Here is a 22,759-nt window from a genome sequence, read left to right on the forward strand (position 1 = left end):
GGCACATTCTATTATAGCTCTCCAGGTTCAACCTGCCACTGAGGGAGTAAACATTTGAAGCACATTTGAAGTGGCGTGCACGCCCACACACACCCTCCCACATGCGTACACGTGCACGCCCACACACACCCTCCCCACATGCGTTCACACAATGTTCATACTTGATTCACTCCCACGGCCCTTAACAGATCTTGTACTGTTATTGTAGGGCTGGAACAACTTCATTGAACTAATCGATTTAATCAACCATAGGAGATAGTTGATTATTCAATTGATTATTTGAGCTTGTAGCTGCTGTTTCTGCCACCGACAAAGTATAAAAAAGGCTGTAAGGGGTTAATTTGACTAATCGATATAGTTTTTTTTTTGCGTTGATTTGTTTTTATATATATATAACCGTAAAACAATTAACCCATTAAGACCTGAAGCCGATTCTACAAATGTTTTCTAAATCCCAACAGTATTCTGGAAAAAAAACGCATGCTTCTATATCAGTGGTGCTCAAACTTTTTCATGTCAAGGACCCCCAAAATTATATGTATTTGGCCGCCGACCCCCATCTCAAAATATTTTGTTCCAGGGACCCCCCAGAAGCAAAGATTTGAGTTAAAAATGTTCGCTTTAAAACAATATATATTCCAAGATTTGCACACATTTTCACGATTTCTCAAAAATAGCAGATCTACAAGCTCATAGCGCGGCACTCGGTGCCGCGCTATGAGCTTGTATATCTGCTATTTTTGAATAGCCAAAGTGGAAGATAATGCTTTTTTTTTGCTCAAATCAAAAAGTGACACAGATGCGTTCCAGGGCTTAATGGGTTAAAATAAAAAGACGCTTCCCGAATATTCCATTAACCGAAAAAGTAATCAATAGAATAATTGCTAAGAAAGATAATGTATAGTTGCAGCTCTCTGCTATTGTATAGGGTTAGTCATTTCTTCTGTGACTTTGCAAGCTTTCAAGCTCAGGTCAATAATGCATGCCAGCACACTTGGGATGGGTGTGTGTACAGCAGCGCTACTCAATTTTTTTTTTTAAAGCACAGGATACAAATATATACATTTCCGTTCAAATATATGGGTTGCTAAAAAAAAAATCAAAAATAAACATCAATTGTTACAGGTATAATGCATAGTTTTCTATGCATTTCAGTTTTTTGGGGGGGGGTTTGACCCCCATTTTTTTCCGGCCGCGCGGCTTAGCCGCACGCCCAGGGGTAGGTGTCCCTTATTTCAATCTCTGGGAGTTGGCAACCCTAACCTTGCCATACCTTAGCTTTTGCTGAACTGATGCCACTGGACATACACACAAAATAAACGGGTACAGTGAAAAGAATATGATGTCAAAATGTACATTTTCTTATAACAATAACAATGCGTAGTGTGTGTTACAAAATCGAAAAATCCAAAATAGGACCGTCATTTTTAGCTTGCGGCCCCTTGGACTTTTGGTATTTTGCTGAGTGGCCCCTGAGCCATCTTAAGATGAGTAGCCCTGGTGTACAGTATGTGCATGCATGTGGGTGTGTCTGTGTGCGCGCGTGCGTGCGTGCACTTTTGTGTGTGTGTGTGTGTGCACTTGGGTGTGTCTGTGTGCGTTCATGTCAGTTCAATAGGGACATCTTCTGAACCAAATGAGGACACACCAATGTTGGGTGGCCTGGATTAATATTTCCTGGCAAATAACTCAACCATCCTGTCCATGGGCCTGGGAGGCACACGCATGAAGACATGATCTATCTCTTTTACTCTCTCGGTCTTCCTCTCTCTCTATCTCTCCTTTCTCTCTCAAGTTTTATAAGATACGTTGACCACTTGAACCCTAACTTGTCATAATAGCCCAACCTTCTGCGATCTACAAGTTCACAATGAGTACAGTAAGTTTATACATCAGGGTCGCTGCTGGTGCTCAGTCTAGCTCTGACATCACACGGGTTGATGTTCAGTCTAGTTACAACTAGGCCTGTCACAATTATTACATTATTGCCGCCCTAATCGCAATTGTTTTGCATAATCGTCATAATCGTTTTCCATGTTGAAAGATTTTCAGACATTTTCAAACCTTTTCCCAAAAAAAAATCAGAAATAGCAGATCTACAAGCTTACAACAAGCTTGTAGATCAGCTATTTCTGCTATTTTATTTTAGATTTTTTGAAAGTATAAAATACAAAAACAGGCAGACAATGGAACCCGATGCGTATTATTATTCTATTAGTTAATTTTCTTTACGTGTGACAATTTCAGATGAAGAATTCAGGCTCAAGGGGCAAGCTCCTTAAGTCTGATGGTTTAGCCCTACATGCCCATTGTGCATGACCAAAATGCAAGAAAATAACAAGAACAATATAGGAACGGATAGAGAAAAGCCCTGGGTTCTCTCTCTCTCTCTCTCTCTCTCTGAGAATACGAGAGAGAGTTGAACGCAGACACAGGGAGACACAGTGAAAGGGGAGGCAAGCCCGGCAGCTAGACTGATTTATTGATAAACTCTCATTTGGCATGGAGTGGCTGACTCCCCAGCACAGGATGTGGACTTAGACAGGGAAATGCTTTTGGTGGTATACAGTTTAGCAAGAGAGAAACTGAAGTAGTTGGTTTCCTGGGCTAAAAATGAATGCTTACTAAAAGGAGTGGCCTTTTTTAAGAGGAGTCGGAAACACGCTGGTATAGCGTTCACCACAGGCTTTTAGTGTAACGTTCCTGGGTACTATGGTACCCGGGAAACCGCATAGCTGCATTACATAGAAACATTTGGCTTGTGTTTTGTCTGTTGACGATATCAAGTGGGAAACGTAGACTACGTTGCACGTTTCACTTTTGGATCTGAAAGAGGGTCTTGTGTTTTTGTTCTGGCTTTACATGGCATCAGTGTTGCCTGCTCCGTTCAGTCCCTGTTGCTACAGTATCACTGTCTTAAGGGTGTTAATTTGAATTACGTCTGACCCTAATGTAAAGGTCAGGAGCCTATCTCATGTTTCTATAGCCTGAGGCAGCTTGGTGTACAAGTCAACTCCTTGGACATGATGCTGGTATGTTGATGATACGTAAGTGCTGCAAGCAGGGAGGCTTCGGGTAATATTTTGATAGTCTTTTGGTATGACTCGGCTGGGAATTGATCCCCTGACCCCTTCCTGTCTCAACGAGTCAGGGAGGGCGGACGGACACTCCTAACCACAAGGCCACTGAGCTGGTCCATGCAATATCTAAGATACAGTATTGGAACTGGAGCAACATATTTTGATGGGTAAAAACCATCGTACCCAAAATGATGACGTATTTGGCCGCCGAACCCCATCTCAAAATGTTTTGTTCCGGGGGCAGAAGCAAAGATTTAAGTTAAAAAAAAGTTTCAAAAAATATATACAGTACCGTATTTTCCGCACTATAAGGCGCATCTGAGTATAAGGCGCACCTTCAATAAATGTATTATTTTCATATATAGGGCGCACCGCATTATAAGGCGCATCCGCACTATAAGGCGCACTGACGGTGCGGCTTATAGTGCGGAAACCAAGGGAACCAATATTGATACATATATAAGGCGCATCGGATTATAAGGCGCATCCGCACTATAAGGCGCACGGACGGTGCGCCTTATAGTGTGGAAAATACGGTATATTCAAATATTTGCAAAAATGTTCATGCAAAAAAGTAAATGGCAAATTCACAAGCTCATAGCACGGCACTCGGTGCCGTGCTATGAGCTTGTAGATCTGCTATTTTTTAATAGCCAAAGTATAAAATAATGGTTATGCAGTAGCTAAAAATCTAAAATGACACAGATGTGTTCTCGGTTAAAGGAGCATTTCACCCCTGGAAGAACTTACAGTCACTCAATGTTAATAATATTTGTAGTAGATAACAGTAGCAAAATTTGTAATTTGCACCCTATGACCAGAAAAATATAGAAGTCTGTGTGTTTGACTGGGGTTTGACTGGACTGCTGCATTACTACAATGAGGCTTTGGGGCACTGCCCTTCCTTGTGGGGAGGGGAGGCTGCGTGGGGGTGCGGTCTACATTGTTGTCAGGAAATAAGGTGAGATAAAGAGACTATGAGTCAAATGACTCATAGTCTCTGAGGATATGGATAAAAATCTAAAAATACAGATAAAACACAAAAAACACACCAGGATCATATTTATGGGTCGTAGACCTAGATAAAAATAGAGGTTTGATGCAAAATCGGTGAAATGTCCCTTTAACAGCTCATGGTGAGCATGTAGATGGGGAGCCTGCAGGATGCTGTGCTGCAGGAGAGGTGGAGAGGAGTGGCTTCTTCTGAAACACAGTGGCCTGGTTGTTATTGTAAATTCACCTTGTTTATCAGTAAAGGGCCACGTATCGCATAATCAAGCTACAGTATATTTCTCCTCATAAGGAAGTGTTTATGATGAGTATTACAGTAAAGGGCACCCAAAGGGAAACATGGAAGTGCATCCAAAAAAAAATCAGTTAGGGTATCATTTTTTAATCAGCCTTTATCAAACACATGATATTATATAAACATACGTATATATAGACTATCATCAAATCTAAGAGTGAACAAGACTTTCTCTATGGATTCAGGTGAAGGTACTCTCAGATATTACTTAAGGAGGGAGACGTGCACGTCAAAGTAAAGTAACCAAGTACATTTACTTGAGTACAGTCCTGAGGTATTTGTTCTTTACTGGAGTATTTCTAATTTCCAATACTTTTACTTCTATTCCACTACATCTCAGAGGCAAATATTGTACTTTTATACTCCCACTACAATTATTTGAAAACTTCAGTTACTAGTTACTTTGTAGATTTTGATTATTATTACAAAACATACATTAACCCCTTCAGCCCTTTTTTTTTTATTTTGGCCATTTGAAAATAGCCGATCTACAAGCTCACAATGCGTCGCCATGCGATGCATTGTGAGCTTGTAGATCTTCTATTTTCAAAAGAGTTTTTATATTTGAAAACTTGTGAAATGGGACCTTCTGCATAATGAGCACTTTCTACTTTTGTTGCTTTTAAGTACATTTTGATACCAATACTTTTGTACTTTTAGTACATTTTTAATTCCGGATTTTCACTTGGAACAAGAGCATTTCTACGTTGCAGAATTGATACTTAAGTAAAACATTTGAGTACTTTTAACCCACCACTGCGTCAGTGTCTTGTGTTTTAACATCAGTTTTTAGAGCACAACATGCAGTCTATTGACTCTGTCCTACCAGTGGGATGTCGCTACCATTTCGGCTTATTACTTGTAAAAGCTGGCTCGTCTTGACTTGCCTGTGACTGTGTGACTGAATGGGCACACTGCGGTATCTCTGGATTCATTTCTACTCCTCTGAGAGTGAAGTGAAGGCTTGCATTTTCCAAAGTGCTTTACAACGCAACAAAGCACTTTATACAGCGGTGGTTCTCAAAACGTTTTCATGTCAAAGGACCCCCAAATTAAAGTTGTTCAACTGGTTTTGATGCTATATATAATGGACATTTTGCTGGGAGGGACCCCCTGGAACCTCCCCAAGGTCCCCTGGGGGTCCCCAGATTTTAATCATACTTTTTTGATACATTTGTTCACCACTTAAACCCTGTTATACTTAACTCATTGAGTGCCCAAATTATTATCTATTTCTGGCCATTACGATTTTTATTTCTTTATTTTTTCAAAGTAAAAAAAAAAGTGCTTAGGAAGCGAGATACAGCCTTTTCAGTTATAAGTTAAACAAGGAGTGGATGGAGCTGCAAATCTTCAGATAATGATAATCTTGTTTTTTTTTTTTTTGTGTGTTTTATTATTATTATTATAATTTTTTTTTTTTTTTTTTTTTTTCAAAAACATGTGAAACACGTTAATGGCACGTTGCACCATAGCGCTAAAACATGTGAAACACGTTAATGGCACTCAATGAGTTAACTGGAGTCCCCCAGGGGCCCATACTTGGGTCCCCTCCTTTATTCCCCTCTACACCGAATCTCGTACCCAAAAAATCCCTGATCTACAAGCTCACAAAGCATTGCATTGCGACACGTTGTGAGCTTGTAGATTTGCTATTTTTGCCAACGTTTCTCAAAGTGGGGGGGGTTGCAAATGGACTGTAACTCTGAGAGTTATAGAGTCCCTTGAAATTAAAAAAGTTTCAGAAACCACTGATTAATAAATAGAATGCCCTACATTTTGTTACGCAATAGTCATTTATTATTTGACTTGTTTCAAATGTCATCAGCGAAAAGAACAAACGTTTTCTCCAGCAGACTTCAGCATCTGAAGATCTTTGAAATCCTTTAGGATCTTTTTGATGCCTTTTAAGTCGACACAGATGCCAAAGAATCTGACGCATAAGATTCACATGCAGTCCTGACAAATTGAAAATAAGTGAAAGTTTTTTTTTTTAACTTCATTAGCTGAATACATTAACTCATCATAACGTTGCCGTTGGGCATATACGCAATACATAGAAAGTGAAACCTTGTATCTCCATATTTATTATTGATCATTATTATATTTATTTTTTTTCCCCCGTAAAGTAATGCCCTTCTTCGTCGTACCACAGTGTCACACAAAAAAGTAGCACAAATAGCCGATCGATGAGGTCACAATGCATTGCACCGTGATTTGTCACTTGACACTTTGCTATTTTTGAAAAATTTGAAGTGAAAGTATAGTAAATATTGAGCCAATGAAATGTATTAACAAGCTTGTTGACTAAATAATAATAACTACATTGGAGTTTCAACTTTTTCATGGTCCTTGACATGAAAATGTTGGAGCACCACTGATATAGCAACATACTGTTAGTATTTAGCCGCAGACCCCCATCTCAAAATACGTTGTTCCAGGGACCCCCCAGAAGCAAAGATTTGAGTTACAAATGTTCGCTTTAAAAAATACATATTCAAAGATTTGCTAAAATGTTCATGATTCTTTTTTTTTTTTGCAGATCTACAAGCTTATAGCGCGGCTATAAGCTTGTCGGTGCCGCGCTATGAGCTTGTAGATCTGCTATTTTTGAATAGCCAAAAAAATCTTAACTGATGTCAGTTTTGAACATACAAGGTTTCTGCCCGAACGCAACGATAAGCAATTCGACATACTGCAGTAGCTTGCGCTTCATCTTCAAACGATATTACAAATAAATATGAAATGTAACTTTAAAATAAAACAAATAGTCGGCGACTTATGAAGTCTGATTGCTATGAGAAATATTCTGTGCCTGTCTCTATATGGCCTCAAGCACCCTGCAGGCAATAGCAGTGGAGTATTTATAGAATCAAAACTGACTATGAGCTGAATATTGCAATGATTGATGTCAAGGATGCCCAAATTATACGCTTTAGGCCACGGAACCCCATTTGAAAATATTTTTTTGCCAAGGACCCCCATAAGAATACATTACATTACATTACATTACAGTCATTTAGCAGACGCTTTTATCCAAAGCGACTTACAATAAGTGTATTCAACATAGGTAGGGAACGAAAACTACTAATCACCAGAAGTCTTTTGTGCATTTTATGCATAAACAAGCAACCAAGAGTATACCTAGCGCTAAGGTAAAAGTGCAATATATCAGCTACCTATTTCCTTAAACAGATGAGACAAAATAGCTAAATCAAATGAGCATGAGCTAAAACAAATAAGTATATCGACTAAACAAGATCCAATAAACAATCCAATAATCCAATAAACAATACAGCAATAGAAAACAAGCGTTCGTACAACTAGTTAACAACAAGTAGGTCAGAGAAGGGTAGTGTTTCCTGAAGAGGTGAGTTTTCAGCCTGCGGCGAAATATGGGCAGTGACTCTGCTGTCCTAACATCAGTGGGAAGTTCATTCCACCACTGTGGGGCCAGAACAGAAAAGAGTCGTGACCGTGTGGATCGGCCAGAAGGACCCTTGAGTGACGAGGCAATCAGTCGCCCCGAGGTGGCAGACCGAAGTGGTCGGGCAGGGGTGTAGGCATCGACCATTGCCCGGAGGTAGGAAGGAGCTGTTCCTTTCACTGCCCTATAGGCTAGCACCAGGGTTTTGAACTGGATGCGAGCCGCTACGGGGAGCCAGTGTAGAGAGCGGAGAAGGATGGTTGTGTGGGAGAACTTGGGGCGGTTGAACACCAGACGAGCCGCAGCTTTCTGAACAAGCTCCAGAGGTTTGATGGCAGATGCCGGAGCACCAGCAAGGAGGGAGTTGCAGTAGTCCAGGCGGGAGATGACGAGAGCCTGGATGAGCACCTGGGCGAATCCTCCTGATGTTGTAGAGCAGGAATCTGCAGGACCTCGTCACTGATGCGATGTATATGAATAGCGAGCGTGCCGCGCTATGAGCTTGTAGATCTGCTATTTTTGAATAGCAGATCTACCCCCCCCCCCCCCCCCCGCAAGGAAGCCACCTGCCCCCCCATCTGACTGGGGGGGGGAGTACTGTGCATTTAACCCATTAAGACCTGAGGCCGATTCTACAAATGTCCTCTGAATCCTAACAGTATGTTGCTATAATATCAGTGGTTCTCAAACTTTTTACATGTCAAGGACCCCCCAAAAGTAGCCTCGTTCCCAGCCTTACTCATCTGCAAAGAGAAAAGCCTGGTCACGACCTAAAGCAGAGAGTGTATATAGGGGGCGGGACTTCCATCGTACATATTTACCCCGGAAACAATCTTTTTCAACCAATCACAACACTCGTTTCATTCACAGAGAATGTAAACAGATTTGTAAAGCATCAACGTCATTTCCTGGGGGCGGTACTTCCGGCAAATTCCGGTACTTCCGCTTAGACACTCAACCGGCTAGGTCTTGCCCAGCGGGCCCAAAATGATATGTATTTGGCCGTGGAACCCCATCTCAAAATATTTAGTACCAGGGACCCCCTAGAGCAAAGATTTGAGTTACAAATGTTCACTTTATAAAATACATATATCAAAGATTTGCACAAATGTTCACAATTGTTCAAAAATAGCAGATCTACGCCGCGCTACGAGCTTGTGTATCTGCTATTTTTGAATAGCCAAAGAAATCTATAAATGACACAGATTCTTTCCCGTTCTAAGTGAGTTGAAGTGCATGAACGGCAGCTGGATTTCATGGACGCCACACAAAATGCTGTGTCTAATAACGTATCGCCTATCAGGTGCACGTTGGCCTAAATCGGCACTTTTTCGAGAATGAGGAAATGGGTAGGAATGTGATAAACGTTATCAAATCATGCTGCAGTCTGCGGACAAGTCTGTACTTCTATCAGATACGGCTGTCTGTGGCATGATATCAACGGCAATAAGGAAGCAATAATGACTGTTAATGTTTGCCATGGTGATACTGTACAATGATCTGGTCATCATCGCGATAAGAAATGTGCATTATTTACTGTAAAAGGTGCGTTATATGGCCAAGCATTTTTTAATTGGCTGAAATAGGCTCTGCAGCTGTGCTCAAATGCAGTGATGGAAAGTAACTAAGTAAATGTACTCAAGTACTGTACTTAAGTACAATTTTGAGGTATTTTTTTACTTTACTGGAGTCTTTCCAATTTTAAATGCTTTTACTTTTACTCCATTACATCTCCGAGGCAAATATAGTACTTTTACTCCACTACAATTATTGGACAACTTTAGTTACTAGTTACTTTGTAGATTTAAGATATCATTACAAAACATACAGTAACCACTTCTTCAGCCCTATATAGACTTCAACTATTTGAAAATAGCAGATTGCACCGAGTGCCGCGCTATGAGCTTGTAGATCTGCTATTTTCAAATGATTTTATACATTTTGAAGACATGGAATGGAAGATTTCTGCATAATGAGTACTTTCTACTTTTGGTACTTTAAGTACATTCTGATGTCAATAGAGTACAGAAGTCCTGACGTCACTCGTTCATCCCCTGGGTCGTAGAAGTAATTTCTCTATGGAGAATAACATTGGGTCATCTTAGAATCGTCTCATATAAGAATTGTGGTCCAAAAATAAACAAACTGTCTCGGCGATATTGTCAGGGAGGAGGCTCTGTATCGTTTATGATAGTCAGTCCCTCATATTTGATACAGTCTGTTTCTGGCGAAAATGTAACTAATTCGCCGGAAGTAACATAACACAGTTGATGCTTCATATCCATAAGAGTCAAACCGCCGGGATCATTTGTTTATTTTTGGAACACAGTTCTTATTTGACATTAATATTAAAGACGCCTATGGGAATTCAGAATGGGGGGGGGGACCGCGACCCAGGTAGGATGCGTAAATTACGTCAGACTTCGGTGCTCTACACTTCTGTACTTTTACTCAAGTAAATTCTGAATACCAGACTTTTACTTGTAACAGAGTATTTCTACATTGCAGTATTGATACTTTTACTTAAGTAAAAAAATGTAGTTCTTTTTCCACCACTGCTTAAATGAAATATGCCTCATCGTCACTATAAATATCACTCTGCCTTTGATACAGAAATATCAGCACATTTCCATAGCAACTGAGACGCTATTCTCATCTGCCTAGCTAATGTTGCGTTGCTTTGCCGGGAATATTCTGTCCATGCAACCAGTACTTTGCAAATGTCATACTTTTCACCATTAAAGGGCAAGACCACTTTGGTAGAGGTTCGGGTCGTGTAGTTACCTTGCCATGAGATGTAACTCCAAAGGTGGACAAGAAACCAAAAATAATTGCTCTATCGATTAGAAATTGATAATTCAAAATATGCTCCTCATTGACTTACATTGTACAGTAAAACAGCTCTCAATGGTTTTCTTCCTAATAAAAATAGCAAAATCAACAGTCAACAATCATTTTTATAAAAAAAACGGTCTGAATCAACTTTGTTTACGTGCTAAAAGAGTGACTTTGAGAGCTGTTTCACCGTACAATGTAAGTCAATGAGGAGCATATTTAGAATGATCAATTTCTAATATTAATTGGAGTAATTATTTTTGATTTCTTGTCCACCTTTGGAGTTACATCATGGCAAGGTAACTACACAACCCAAACCTCTACCAAAGTGATCTTGCCCTTTAAATAGTCCTACATCATAGATTTATCATGTTAGATTTTATTGAATCAGAATAACCTTAAATTAAGAAGAAGCAGTCAGCTTACCACATCACTGTTGTGGCAATAATAACAGTAAAGAAGACCCTATTGTATTAGTAACGCCTTCTTATGTATCAGCCACTTTTAACACATTCCATGCCAGAGTTTAATATAATGTACTCACCAGTGCCAGCGATTTATTGTTGTTTTTTAGCTTTTTTCACCTCGCCACAGACCTCGCTAAATACCTTAAGATCGCGCGTTAAACTGTTTGTAGACACACAGGGTAGTTGTGTGAGTGGCCCAGAGAAGAAATTTGTTAAAGGCTAGCGATTGTCAAGTTTATGGTTGTACTGTATGTTGGAAGTGGCTGGTGATTTCTGTAATGGAAAACCTATGGATGAGAAGGTTTCCTGCTGTGTGGTATGAGCACATGTTTTATACTTGTATTATATATTTGCGTTATACGTTTTATATTGGACGTCAATTCGCCACATCGTTCCCCCACTAGGCCTGACCTCGACTAAGTCGACTAGTCGACTGGTTAGTCGCGGGGGGTCCGAGTTGACTAAGTGTCTCTTAGTCGACTCTGGTCGAAAAAAAAAAAAAAAGGTTATTTTTTTTTTTAAGGGCCAAAAATGTTTTTAATTGTTTTTTGGCCAAGTCTACACCTGCAACCACACGTAACTTCCACTTTATTCTTCTTATTCCTCGTCTTTGTATTGGTATTGTTTGTGTTGGAGCGCTTCAGTGCGGCTGCAGAGTTCATGTTTAACCTCTTCCAGAGAGAGATAGAGACACTAGAAACTCTGCTGGAGACAAAACAAACTGTGTAGACTTGGCCCTTTGAAATAAAATGTATTTTGGCCCAAAAAGAAAAAAAAAAGAAGTTTTTTTTAATGTTTTAATTTTTTTTTATTAGTCGACTGCCAGTCGACTATTGGCAATTAGTCGCCAATTAGAGTCGACTAAACAAAACCTTAGTCGGGGACAGGCCTATCCCCCACATGGTTTTATTTTTCCTTTTACAGTTAATGGTTGTATAACAATTCTCTCTCTCTCTCTCTATCTCTCTCTCTCAGCTGAAGATCTCGTTCAACGAGTCCATCCTCAGCAGCACATATGAGTATCCGTCAGAGAGCACGGTGTGGGACAGCGGGGACGAGGAGGACGAGGAGGAGAGCGTGAGGCGGGAAGGAGGGAGGAAGGTGGCCGACGACCAGCCCAGCATGGTGGGACGCATACACATCCCCCGCCCCAGCTTCTCCAGTTCACCCGCTCACCACACCACCACCACCAACACTGGTGAGATACAGTGGTGTAAAGTAACTAAGTACATTTACTTAAGTACTGTACTTAAGTACAATTTTGAGGTATTTGTACTTTACTTGAGTATTTCCAATTTCCATTACTTTTACTTCTACTCCACTACATCTCAGAGGCAAATATTGTACTTTTACTCCACTAAATTTACTTGAAAACTTTAGTTACTAGTTACTTTTCAGATGTAAATTATGATATAATTAAACATACATTAACCACATTAGCCCTATTTTATACCTAGGCTATTTGAAAATAGCAGATCTACAAGCTCACAACGCGTCGCAGCGCGACGCGTTGTGAGCTTGTAGATCGGCTATTTTCAAATATTTAGTACTTTTACTTTGGATACTTTAAGTACATTTTGATGCCAATACTTTTGTACTTTTACTCAAGTAAATGTTTTATTCTGGACTTTTACTTGTAACAGAGTATTTTTATATTGCAGTATTGGTACTTTTACTTAAGTAAAGAATTTGAGTACTTTTTCCACCACCGCTGGTGAGATATGAGGACACTAGTGTAGGACTGGCCAGGATATCATATTGATTTCGTGATATATGAGACTAGGTATCTTCTGGGATTTTGGATATCGTGATATTGTCACGATATCCAGGGATCCAGATAGTCCAGGGGTCTTCAACGTTTTACAGGCCAAGGACCCCTTAGCTGAGAGAGAGATGAAGCAGGGACCCCCCACTACATATCCGATTCATGTTAACACATTGGGTGCCAGAGGTTTATTAAAATATTATACGTTGAGTGCCTGCATTTCTTCCATCCACTTGCGTTATACGTTTCGTGCTGCAGAAGCCCCGACGCGGAAGTGCATGTAAACAAAGCGTGCGTGCGAGACGGCGGAGGGTCCCGACTAACGCCTGGAACAATAATATTTCCAACGCGATCCTCCATTGCAGCGTGATCGCCGATCGGAAACGGCTCGTTTCCACCACGTTAAAAAGAAATGGAGATATTAAGCTTTTAGTCAAGGAGATAACATTGAAAACGCCGACCGGAAGGATTTTTGACATGGAGCCAGATCCAGCCTCTTCTTCTCAGAAACTCCTTGGGTGATGTCAAAGTTTCGTTTTAGCGCCCCACGTGGCCCACATGTATAAAAATAGAATTGGGTCAAAAACGGTCCGGACCGTTTTCGGCACTTCTCGTTTGGACCCTCAAAAATGGTCCGGACCGTTTTTGGCATTCAATGTGTTAAATGTGTTTTTTCAGACATTTCACAACTTAACCCAGTAACTCTTTCACTGCCAAGAGTATTTTCATAAAGTACTCCCCCAGTGCCAGCAATTTGCGTTTTTTTTTTAATTTTGTAATTTTTCATTCAAATAAATGATCTGATTGGGTTTTTTAAACCCATAATACAGTTCTACCAGTAGAGAGCAACAAATCGACACATTGATGATCTCGCTGGCTCACTCGCCCCCTCCCAAACAGGCTCACGTCACATCCGGTCATAACCGGATGTTGACATTTTTGACAATCGTTGATCGGGCTAAATTACGATGTGATACACGACTACGATGACTGATCGTCAGCCAGACCTAAGAGAGTAGACGTGGACCTCTCCGTTTGTTTTTTATACCGTGTGAAAAAACGTGACTTTCCCTATTCTGGCCGAAAATGATCGCGGGAAAAAAATTAGAACCGGAAACGGAATCTGCGTCATGAAACCGGATCCCAATGAGCCTGAAGGAGTCAGGAAGCGAAAGTGATCATGAAAAATAAACAGAATAGCAAGTAAAAACTCGTGCTGGCACTGAGGGTACTCGGGGAAAACTCGGGATATCTCGGGGCGTGGCACTGAGAGAGTTAAGGCCTGAGTCCGATTCTTAAGATCGTGATTTTTAAAAAATAGCAGATCTACAAGCTCATAGCGAATATGAATAGCCAAAGACATCTAAAATGACATGGATGCGTTCCAGGTCTAAAAGGGTTAAACCCTCAACAATCTCGGCTAATTGTCGCCACAGAATAGGGATGCGAGGGTTCAAGCAGTTAATGTAAAAAAATTAAGAAATAAAGTCCCTATCACACAAACATTTGGCGGCCCCCCTGCAGTATCTCTTAGGACTCCCTAAGGGTCCCGGACCCCCTGTTGAAGACCCCTGGTATAAGTGTTTGTCTTCTCCTGGTGTTAATCTCTTAAGCCTTATTTATACATTTTTGCCAGACCCAGGGGGTCGGGCCTACATGAGGCTTTGTCGGTCCCCCTTTCGTCCATACATGGGCATAAAAGAGGTCTGTCTTCTGTCCTCTTTTTGATTGGCCAAGCTTAGCGTGACGTAGTGCTCTGATCTTTCAACCACTAGGGGTCTGGCAGTACCAGGTCTCCTGGTTCCCTTGTTTGTCAGAGATGTTGGAAAATAGCAGAAATTGCCAATCTACAAGATCACAACATTTTTATTATCGTCACAATATTGATACAGAGGTATTTGGTGGGAGCATATTGTGATATTAGATTTTTGCAGCAATGTAGGTTTTATTTCTGAAAGAAGCAGAAGTCGTTAGAGAATGTTGTGATGATTCTGAATGCAGAATGTTATTTCGTTAATCAAAACAAACGTCAACTTACAGACAACTAAAGCAGCTCCTTATAACAATTTACAATTTATGCATTTAGCAGACACTTTTAATCCAGAGCGACTTACAGTAAGCAAGGACGACACAAGATAATACATCAAATGCATAGAAATAGTAATATAATAATAAAGTAACGCATGCGTAATCCAAGAATCTAATAATAAACGAATACAAAAGTAAACCAAGAACCTATCATCAGCCTGTACATTGAAACTATACACACTATATACTAGGATGCCAGGTCAACAATGACCTGGCATCTGTCTACATAACACGCTATCTAAGTTACATGTTAGCCTTTGCATAATCCTGCAAGGTCGTCCGGGCTAGGAGGGCAAGTGCTACAGGGCTGAGGTGGAGTCTGAAGAGGTGAGTCTTCAGATTACCACAGTGTTACTCCCTCTTCGTCGCCCACAATAAAAACGTGCACGTTCTCCCGGAGAAAAGGCAGTATAGAGTAGTGTCGATTTTGACAGCAAATTTTGATTCAGTTTTAGTCATAGTCGTTTGAATCAAATTCCATTTAGTTTTAGTCATATTTTAGTCATCTGAAATGTTTTACTGTTAGTCTAGTTTTAGTCGACTAAATATCATAAGATTATAGTCGACTAAATCTACAGTTGATTTAGTCGACTAAAATGTTTGTTGGCGGTGCCTTGATGGCGTCGTAATGGCTGATGTTACACTTGGTTGCATGCTGAAAATAGCAGATCTACTGCGACGCGTTGTGAGCTTGTAGATCTGCTATTTTCAGAGCGCAACACCCGAGCACAAGCATAAAACGACTTGTCTTTCAGTTCTTCTCCACTAGTCCCTAACATTTTAGTCTAGTTTTAATTTGTTGACAAAATTGTCAATATATTTAGTCTTAGTTTTGGTCATCATCGCTTAGTTTTTATGTGGTTTTCGTCAGTGAAAAAAGGTAGTCGACGAACATTTTTCTTCATAGTTTTAGTCGATGAAATCAACACTGGTCTAGAGTTGGTCATGAGTGATCACAGGCTGAGGCAGGGAGTCGCCAACCCATTTTATTCTCTTGCCCCCCCTTACCTTTTGTTGATGGTGATTTTGAGAAAGCCAGCATCACCACAATCATTGATCTGCTACTGAAGGCGTTAATCAATTTCATTGGTTAAACCCGTTCAAACCGAGAACGCATCCGTGTCATTTTTTCTATCTATAACCATTATTTTTTATACTTTGGCTATTCAAAAATAGTGCAGCACTTGCGCTACAAGCTTGTAGAAAAATAAATGCAAATCTTTGAATACATGTATTTTTAACTCAAATCTTTGCTTTTGGGGGCAAAAACATAATTATGGGAGTCCTTCACAAGAAAATGTTTGAGCACCACTTATATAGCAACAATAGTTTTTTTTTCCAGAACAATGAAGACATTTGTTGAGACATTTGACAGTTACAAATGTTTGCTTTAAAAAATATATATTAAAAAATATTTAAATATATATATATATATTCAAAGATTTGCAAAAAAGATTTTTTTTTTTTTCTAAAATAGCCAAATAAATCTAAAATGACAGAGATGCGTTCCCGGATTGAATGGGTTAAATTCTATCCTATCAAAAGAAAAAGAGCCAACACGTCCACTATAAAACAGGTGCAGGACAAACCGATGAAGGCAGGTAAAAAGAGACCTGAAGCCGATTCTACAAATGTCTTCTAAATCCCAACAGTATTCTGAAAAAAAAATATGTTTCTATATCAGTGGTTCTCAATCTTTTTCATGTCAAGGACCCCCAAAATTATTGTATTTGGCCGCCGACCCCCATCTCAAAATGTTTTGTTCCAGGGACCCCCAGAAGCAAAGATTTTAGTTTAAAAAGTTTGCTTTAAAATAATATATATTAAAAGATTTGCACACATTTTCACGATTTTTCAAAAATAGCAGATCTACAAGCTCATAGCGCGGCACTCTGTGCCGACTTGTATATCTGCTATTTTTGAATAGCCAAAGTGTAAAATAATGCTTTTTAGCTCAAATCAAAAAAGTCACACAGATGCGTTCCAGGTCTTAATGGGTTAAGACAGGGATAGCATCTGTCACTTTAGATTTGAACCACTTTAACTTTATTGTATTCTTTGGCTGTTCAAAAATATTGCTATTTTGCCGGTCAGTCTGAGGCAAGTAAATGGATTTAGTCCTGACTGTATAGTATAGGAATACAGTCTGACTAATTGGTGATCTTGGGTGACACCTACAGGTCAGTTTGCGGTACTGAAAGGTTTGGTGCACATTATGTAGATTATGAGAATAAATAACTCGTATCTAATCAATTGCACTTGACACACTACCTCGTGTGATTGATATGGTGGAATATGTTTTGTATGATCAGTAGTATAGTATATAACTCTGCATTTCCCTCTGCGTTCTCTTAGACCTGTCGAGCTACGTTCCCAAGCATTCGGTGGATTTCAACGCCTGGCAGGAACACAAACTCGATGACCCAGTTTACCAGGGGGACGCCAATTCCCAGCACACACAGATGTCGGAGGAAGTCATGGTAAAAATGCATATTTTATGGATTAATCAAGCTCAGCTGTCAAGAAAACATACAGGATTTTCCCTTAACCCATTAAAAACCGGGAACGCATCTGTGTAACTACTTAAACCATTATTTTATACTTTGGCTATTCAAAAATAGCAGATCTACAAGCCCATAGCGCGGCAAAAAACTTGAAAAGTTGTGAAAATCTTTGAATATATATATTTTTTTAAAGGGAACATTTGTAACTCAAATCTTTGCTTCTGGGGGGGTCCCTGGAACAACATATTTTGAGATGGGGGTCCACGGCCAAATACATATCATTTTTGAGAACCAAGTTCTTTTTAAAAACTGTATGAAACTGATTTAGAAGACATTTGTAGAATCCCCAGAAGCAAAGATTGGAGTTACAAATGTTCGCTTAAAAAATATATACAGTATATTCAAAGATTTGCAAACATTTTCCATTTTTTCCCCCAAAAATTGCAGATCTACAAGCTCATAGGCTATGAGCTTGTATATCTGCTATTTTTTAATAGCCAAAGTATAAAAATAATGGTTAAAGTGGTTACACAGATGCATTCCCGGTCTTAAAGGGTTAATGACAATGATGTACTGTAGAGACTAACCGCAAAATCCTCAGTGTTGTGCATTTACACATGTGTAACTCTTGAGAGTATATAGAAATGCATTAAATGTGACATTAAATGTCCGGGTCCATTTGGTTGCATTGTAGTGTAATAATACTCTGAGAGTGTGCAAATGTTGTACACTCTCAGAGTTAAAATGAACACTGAGGAATTTACAGTGCAATTTAGAGCATTTTACTTCCTGCAGTAGCTACTGCCTGTACCGTACGCACACAACAATTAAAGGTAGGGTAAGTGATATTTTTGGTTAAAAGGTTAATGGTCTATATTGTGGTAGTAATTGCTATATAGTGTTTGTTCGTTAACAGGGCTCTCCCTGTCTCTCCAGCTCTTTAATAAACAGAAAATCCATGTTCAGGTAGGTGACAACATTTTAGCCAATCAGAAGAGAGTACCCATTTATCAGCTTCATTTTTATAGTGTCCTGACTGAGTTCTCTATCCTGATTGGATAAAATTAGTATCCCGACCTGAAAATGAATTTTCTGTTTAATAAAGAGCTGGAGAGACAAGGAGACTCCTGTTACTGAACAAACACCCTATAGCAATGAGTACTATCACAATATAGAGCTATTTAACACTTATTTTAACCAAAGAAAATCACTTACCCTACCTTTTTAAAGAACTTGAATAGAACAGTGTCTCATGTACAGGGCTTATAATTAAGCACAATGACTATATTCTCCCGTGTTGTGTGGGTGCATTACTTGGCCTAGATAGTAATTAATTAATTACATTTCCATAGTTGAATTGAAATTAAATAATGAATACTATTTTAACTTGAACCCTCAACACTCTCCCTCTCTCTCTCTCTCATAGCTCACACCAGCTGACAGCTCGTCTCTGTCCGACTTCAGTAGCGAGCCTGCTCTCTACTTCTGATGTCTCTGGACCAAATAGAACTCTTATCTCCGAAAACCAAGCCGCCACTGTAAGAGCCCTCCTAGTGTCACACCCATCAGAACCCGGGCCTGTCGTACTTCAGTCAACACTCCCAACAACAACAAGGACAGAAAAGCACACACTTCCCCGACCAAGACCCAAGGCACTGACTGTTCAGATCCTACAAAGGCCTACAATGGCCAAAGGATTCAGAGCTTTCGCTTTCACTATCTCACCAGACAAACGAACACATGAATGATGGCTTACTGCCAAAGTAGCAAGGCATAATGGACAAGCTTAAGGGTGATTTATACTTTGTTGCGTGCCAGCGTTGCGCACCGAATATGGCCACAAGCTCACAAAACGCGTCGGCAGGCAGCCAACGTAGGGATGGGACGATTATTGTGACAATTGTGAAAATTGTGAAAATAATAGTCATTTACGATATTGTCGCGATAATCAAAATATGCTTAAAACTCTTAAAAAATGCCACTTTTGTTAACCACTTGAACCCCATGATCCATAGTCTGGGGTGGAACATTTGCCAAAAATAGCAGATCTACAAGCTCACAACGCGTCGCGTTGCGACGCGTTGTGAGCTTGTAGATCGGCTATGTTTGGCAAAGAGATTTAGAGATTGAAAAAAAGACTTTCAAGTATGTTCTTTACAGGTGTATTTTAACAATTCTAGAGGGTTTAAGTGGTACGGGATATGCAGCTCGGCAAAGGTGAATTGATCCCAGCGTATGACGGAGGACAATTTCACGATAAATTTGAATATCTGCGATACGATTATTGTGTATCGTTTTCTATCACGATAAACGATAATAACTATTATGATCCCATCCCTAAGCCAACGACACTTTGAATTCAACATCTTCAAGCCTATGATGATTTTTCTAAACTCAGCACGGTCGCTTGGTTCGGCGCGTGACACGGCACACAATTACAAGTACAAATCGGGGGTTAGAGTCGAGCTGAAATGGTATTTCTCGCAAGTATCTTAACTTTCGTATCGTGACGCATTTCCAAGTGACACAGGATAGGATATAGGAGGGTGAGACATAGCGTCTCGGTCAAATCACAGTGATGGGTGGCGGGAGGTCGAACCGCATGGAGCTTTTGGAACCTCCTGGGACGGACGGACACCCCACTGTCTGTGTTGCGTCTCCTACCCCACCCATGAGCACTCATCTCGGGCATGGCAGTTACCATGACCCGCCTTGCCTGGAGGTCAAACCTCGGACCACAAAGTAAAAAATCTTATCAAACTAAGGCAGTGCTAGATCAAAGTCTCTGTTGCTGAAATCACCTATTTCTCGCCTCGGAGGTTTCCAGAAACATATTTTCGGTGTACCGTTTAGCTGTAAAAATGAGATCGTTTTGAGAAATGGTAGATCACTGCCGTAACTGCGTACGGCATACAACAACACCACCCTCTGGTGTCTGTCTACTCTATAGCATAATGAATCTTAGCTCTGTGTGGAAGACGTTTGTTGGTTCTTGCTGAAATACTGTAAGCGCCTGTCATTTTGTTTACATTGGAAAACATGATTGGATTTTGATATACAGTAAAAACACAAAAATTCAATAACATTTTTTTCTTTGGCACATCATTGTTAAATAGGAGCACAATATGACTGGGACAGAGAGATGTTTTTCTCATTTCAGCTTGACTTTAACAAACCACGATCAGATTCCGCCGTCACGTGGCTACTAGTGTTAATGTCACTCTGTTATCGCGATGCACTCGCGTTTTGTCTTAACAACCAGACATGGATCACATGTAGTCACACAGACCTAAAAAAAGCAGCAGGACTGTCTTCCATCGCTATCCTGGTCAAGTTAATCTGTCATCCTCTCTGCTGATCCGTCGTCAAATCCTCTCATTCGCTGCCTTGCTCATAGGCAACACACTCTTCAAACTGTGAGACTCCACATCCGTCTTGTCTTTTCCAACAAGCCTCTCCTGTCTTTTCTTTCCCCCGACGTAGGGCCGGGGCGATATATATATATCGATATTGTATAATATGAGACCAGATATCGACTGGGATTTTGGATATCGTGATATGGCATTAACCCTTTAAGACCTGGAACGCATCTGTGTCACTTTGGATTTCTTTGGGCTATTCAAAAATAGCTCATAGCGCGGCACCGAGTGCTACGCTACGAGCTTGTAGATCTGCTACTTTTTGAAAAATCTTGAAAATTTGATAGTTTAGGATTTAGAAAACATTTTTAAGAATCGCCTCAGGTCTCAACGGGTTAAGTGATATCTTTTCCTGGTTTTAATCACTTAAGCCTTATTTTCTACTTTCGGAAATCTTACAAAAAAATAGCCGAAATAGCCGATCTACAAGCAACGCTGTAAGCAAGCCTGTAGATTGGCTATTTTTTTTTAATGTATGCGGGGGAAAATGATATCACAATATCGATATTGAGGTATTTGGTTATTTAATTTGTATCTACTGTATATCGCCCAGCCTTACTCTGATGTTTTTGTGACGTTTCGCTTTCTCTTTGCATCTTATCATCATCTCCGAGAATCCCGCCGGTATTGCGGAGGCGAGAAGTGGTGCAGACGGGAGAGCGAGAGAGAGAGAGACTCGATGAAAGTCAGTGACCAAAATTCCTTAACGAGCAGGAAGCCATGAGTGCCCGACGTCCATTACGCAGCTCGACCATGGTGACAAAGTGTCAGTGTTAGCATGGAAACATGTCATTTTTCAGAGAACGTTCTCCAAACGTATATAGGCGCCGGAGAACCCTGTGTGCAGTTAGATGAGTGGTGGACTCGTTAAAGAAAACAAAAAAAAAGACTTCAATAGTGAAAGGGTGCCACAATTGTAGTTCTTTGTCTCGTTTTTTTTTTTTTTGTACCTGCATGTTCTTATTTCAGCCGACTGCTCGGTTCTCTCTCTCTCACTCTCTCTCTTGCTCTCTCTCTCTTTACTGTAATGCTTCTGTACGTATGCCTTTTTAGTTTTGTATGTTTTTTCTGGCAAACTATGCTGTATTCAAGCTGCTGGGTTTGGTTTGAAGCTAGCAGATCTCTGGAGTCCAATGGCAAGTAAACTTCAACACAAGTCCCCTATGGACCCGGTAAAGATTCATGTCCTTGATTTAAGCAAAGTATAATTTTTTTGATAATATACTTGAAAAGTGACCTTGGCCAATAATGTCTGTACGTCAGTATTGTGAATGATGCATAACACAACAACACAATATCAAATACACCTGGCAGAATGTTTCCGTGTATAAATATGCTGTTTTCCCATTTTTTCAAAATAACAATCGCATTATTTGGCTGTGCTGTCAAAACTATCAAATCTCCAATGATGGCTTTCTCTGGCACGGCACCTTGTCAAAAGGCAACTATATTTTTCCCTGTGTTATACGTTGAAGTTTGCATGTCAGAGAGCAGCTGGTTTATAAAAGTATTTTGTATGGATAAATTGCTGTTGGGGCGACGGAACTGGAAAGGGGGCTCATGGACTACGGATCGGAACGGCCCTCCTGGATCTTTTTCCAGTCAGACCTTGTGTACTTTCAACATTCCACAGGAAAGTAAGCTGGTCCTTTTTCAGTAATGAAGGCAACATTGATTATTATTATTATTATCATTTCATAATGTGGTGTGTTTGCAGGGGGTGAATGGTAGATCGTGTGTATGGGGTGTGTGTTTGTGGGTGGAAAGTTTAAAATTATGTAATGTAATCATCTTTTTTTATGATTTGTTTTGTATACGAGACCATTCAAAGTCTCCAAAAGATTTTTTTACTCGCAATGCCAATTGAT

General features: G+C 40.1%; 3 protein-coding genes across 3 annotated transcripts in view; 2 read left to right on the top strand and 1 right to left on the bottom strand.

Moving 5' to 3' along the window:
• tprn (taperin) overlaps positions 1–19,453 on the top strand; it is a 41,615-nt gene extending 22,162 nt beyond the window's left edge. The window contains exons 2-4 of the mRNA XM_080420340.1: positions 12,091–12,313; positions 17,324–17,448; positions 18,899–19,453. Of these exons, the coding sequence (XP_080276466.1) occupies positions 12,091–12,313; positions 17,324–17,448; positions 18,899–18,961 (411 nt within the window). The 3' untranslated portion in view covers positions 18,962–19,453. The remainder of the gene's footprint in view (positions 1–12,090; positions 12,314–17,323; positions 17,449–18,898) is intronic.
• tmem203 (transmembrane protein 203) overlaps positions 1–19,530 on the top strand; it is a 48,651-nt gene extending 29,121 nt beyond the window's left edge. The window contains exon 3 of the transcript XR_013932487.1: positions 19,488–19,530. The gene's annotated coding sequence lies outside the window, so the exon portion shown is untranslated. The remainder of the gene's footprint in view (positions 1–19,487) is intronic.
• Positions 1–22,759, bottom strand: part of LOC308078724 (nucleoporin p54-like) — a gene marked incomplete at its 5' end in the record, with an annotated part of 280,426 nt that overhangs the window by 104,508 nt on the left and 153,159 nt on the right. The gene's annotated exons all lie outside the window — the stretch shown is intronic.

This window comes from Gymnoscopelus braueri (genome assembly GCF_963280865.1).
Source record: "Gymnoscopelus braueri genome assembly, chromosome: 22".
In the NCBI taxonomy this organism is placed as follows: Eukaryota; Metazoa; Chordata; class Actinopteri; order Myctophiformes; family Myctophidae; genus Gymnoscopelus; species Gymnoscopelus braueri.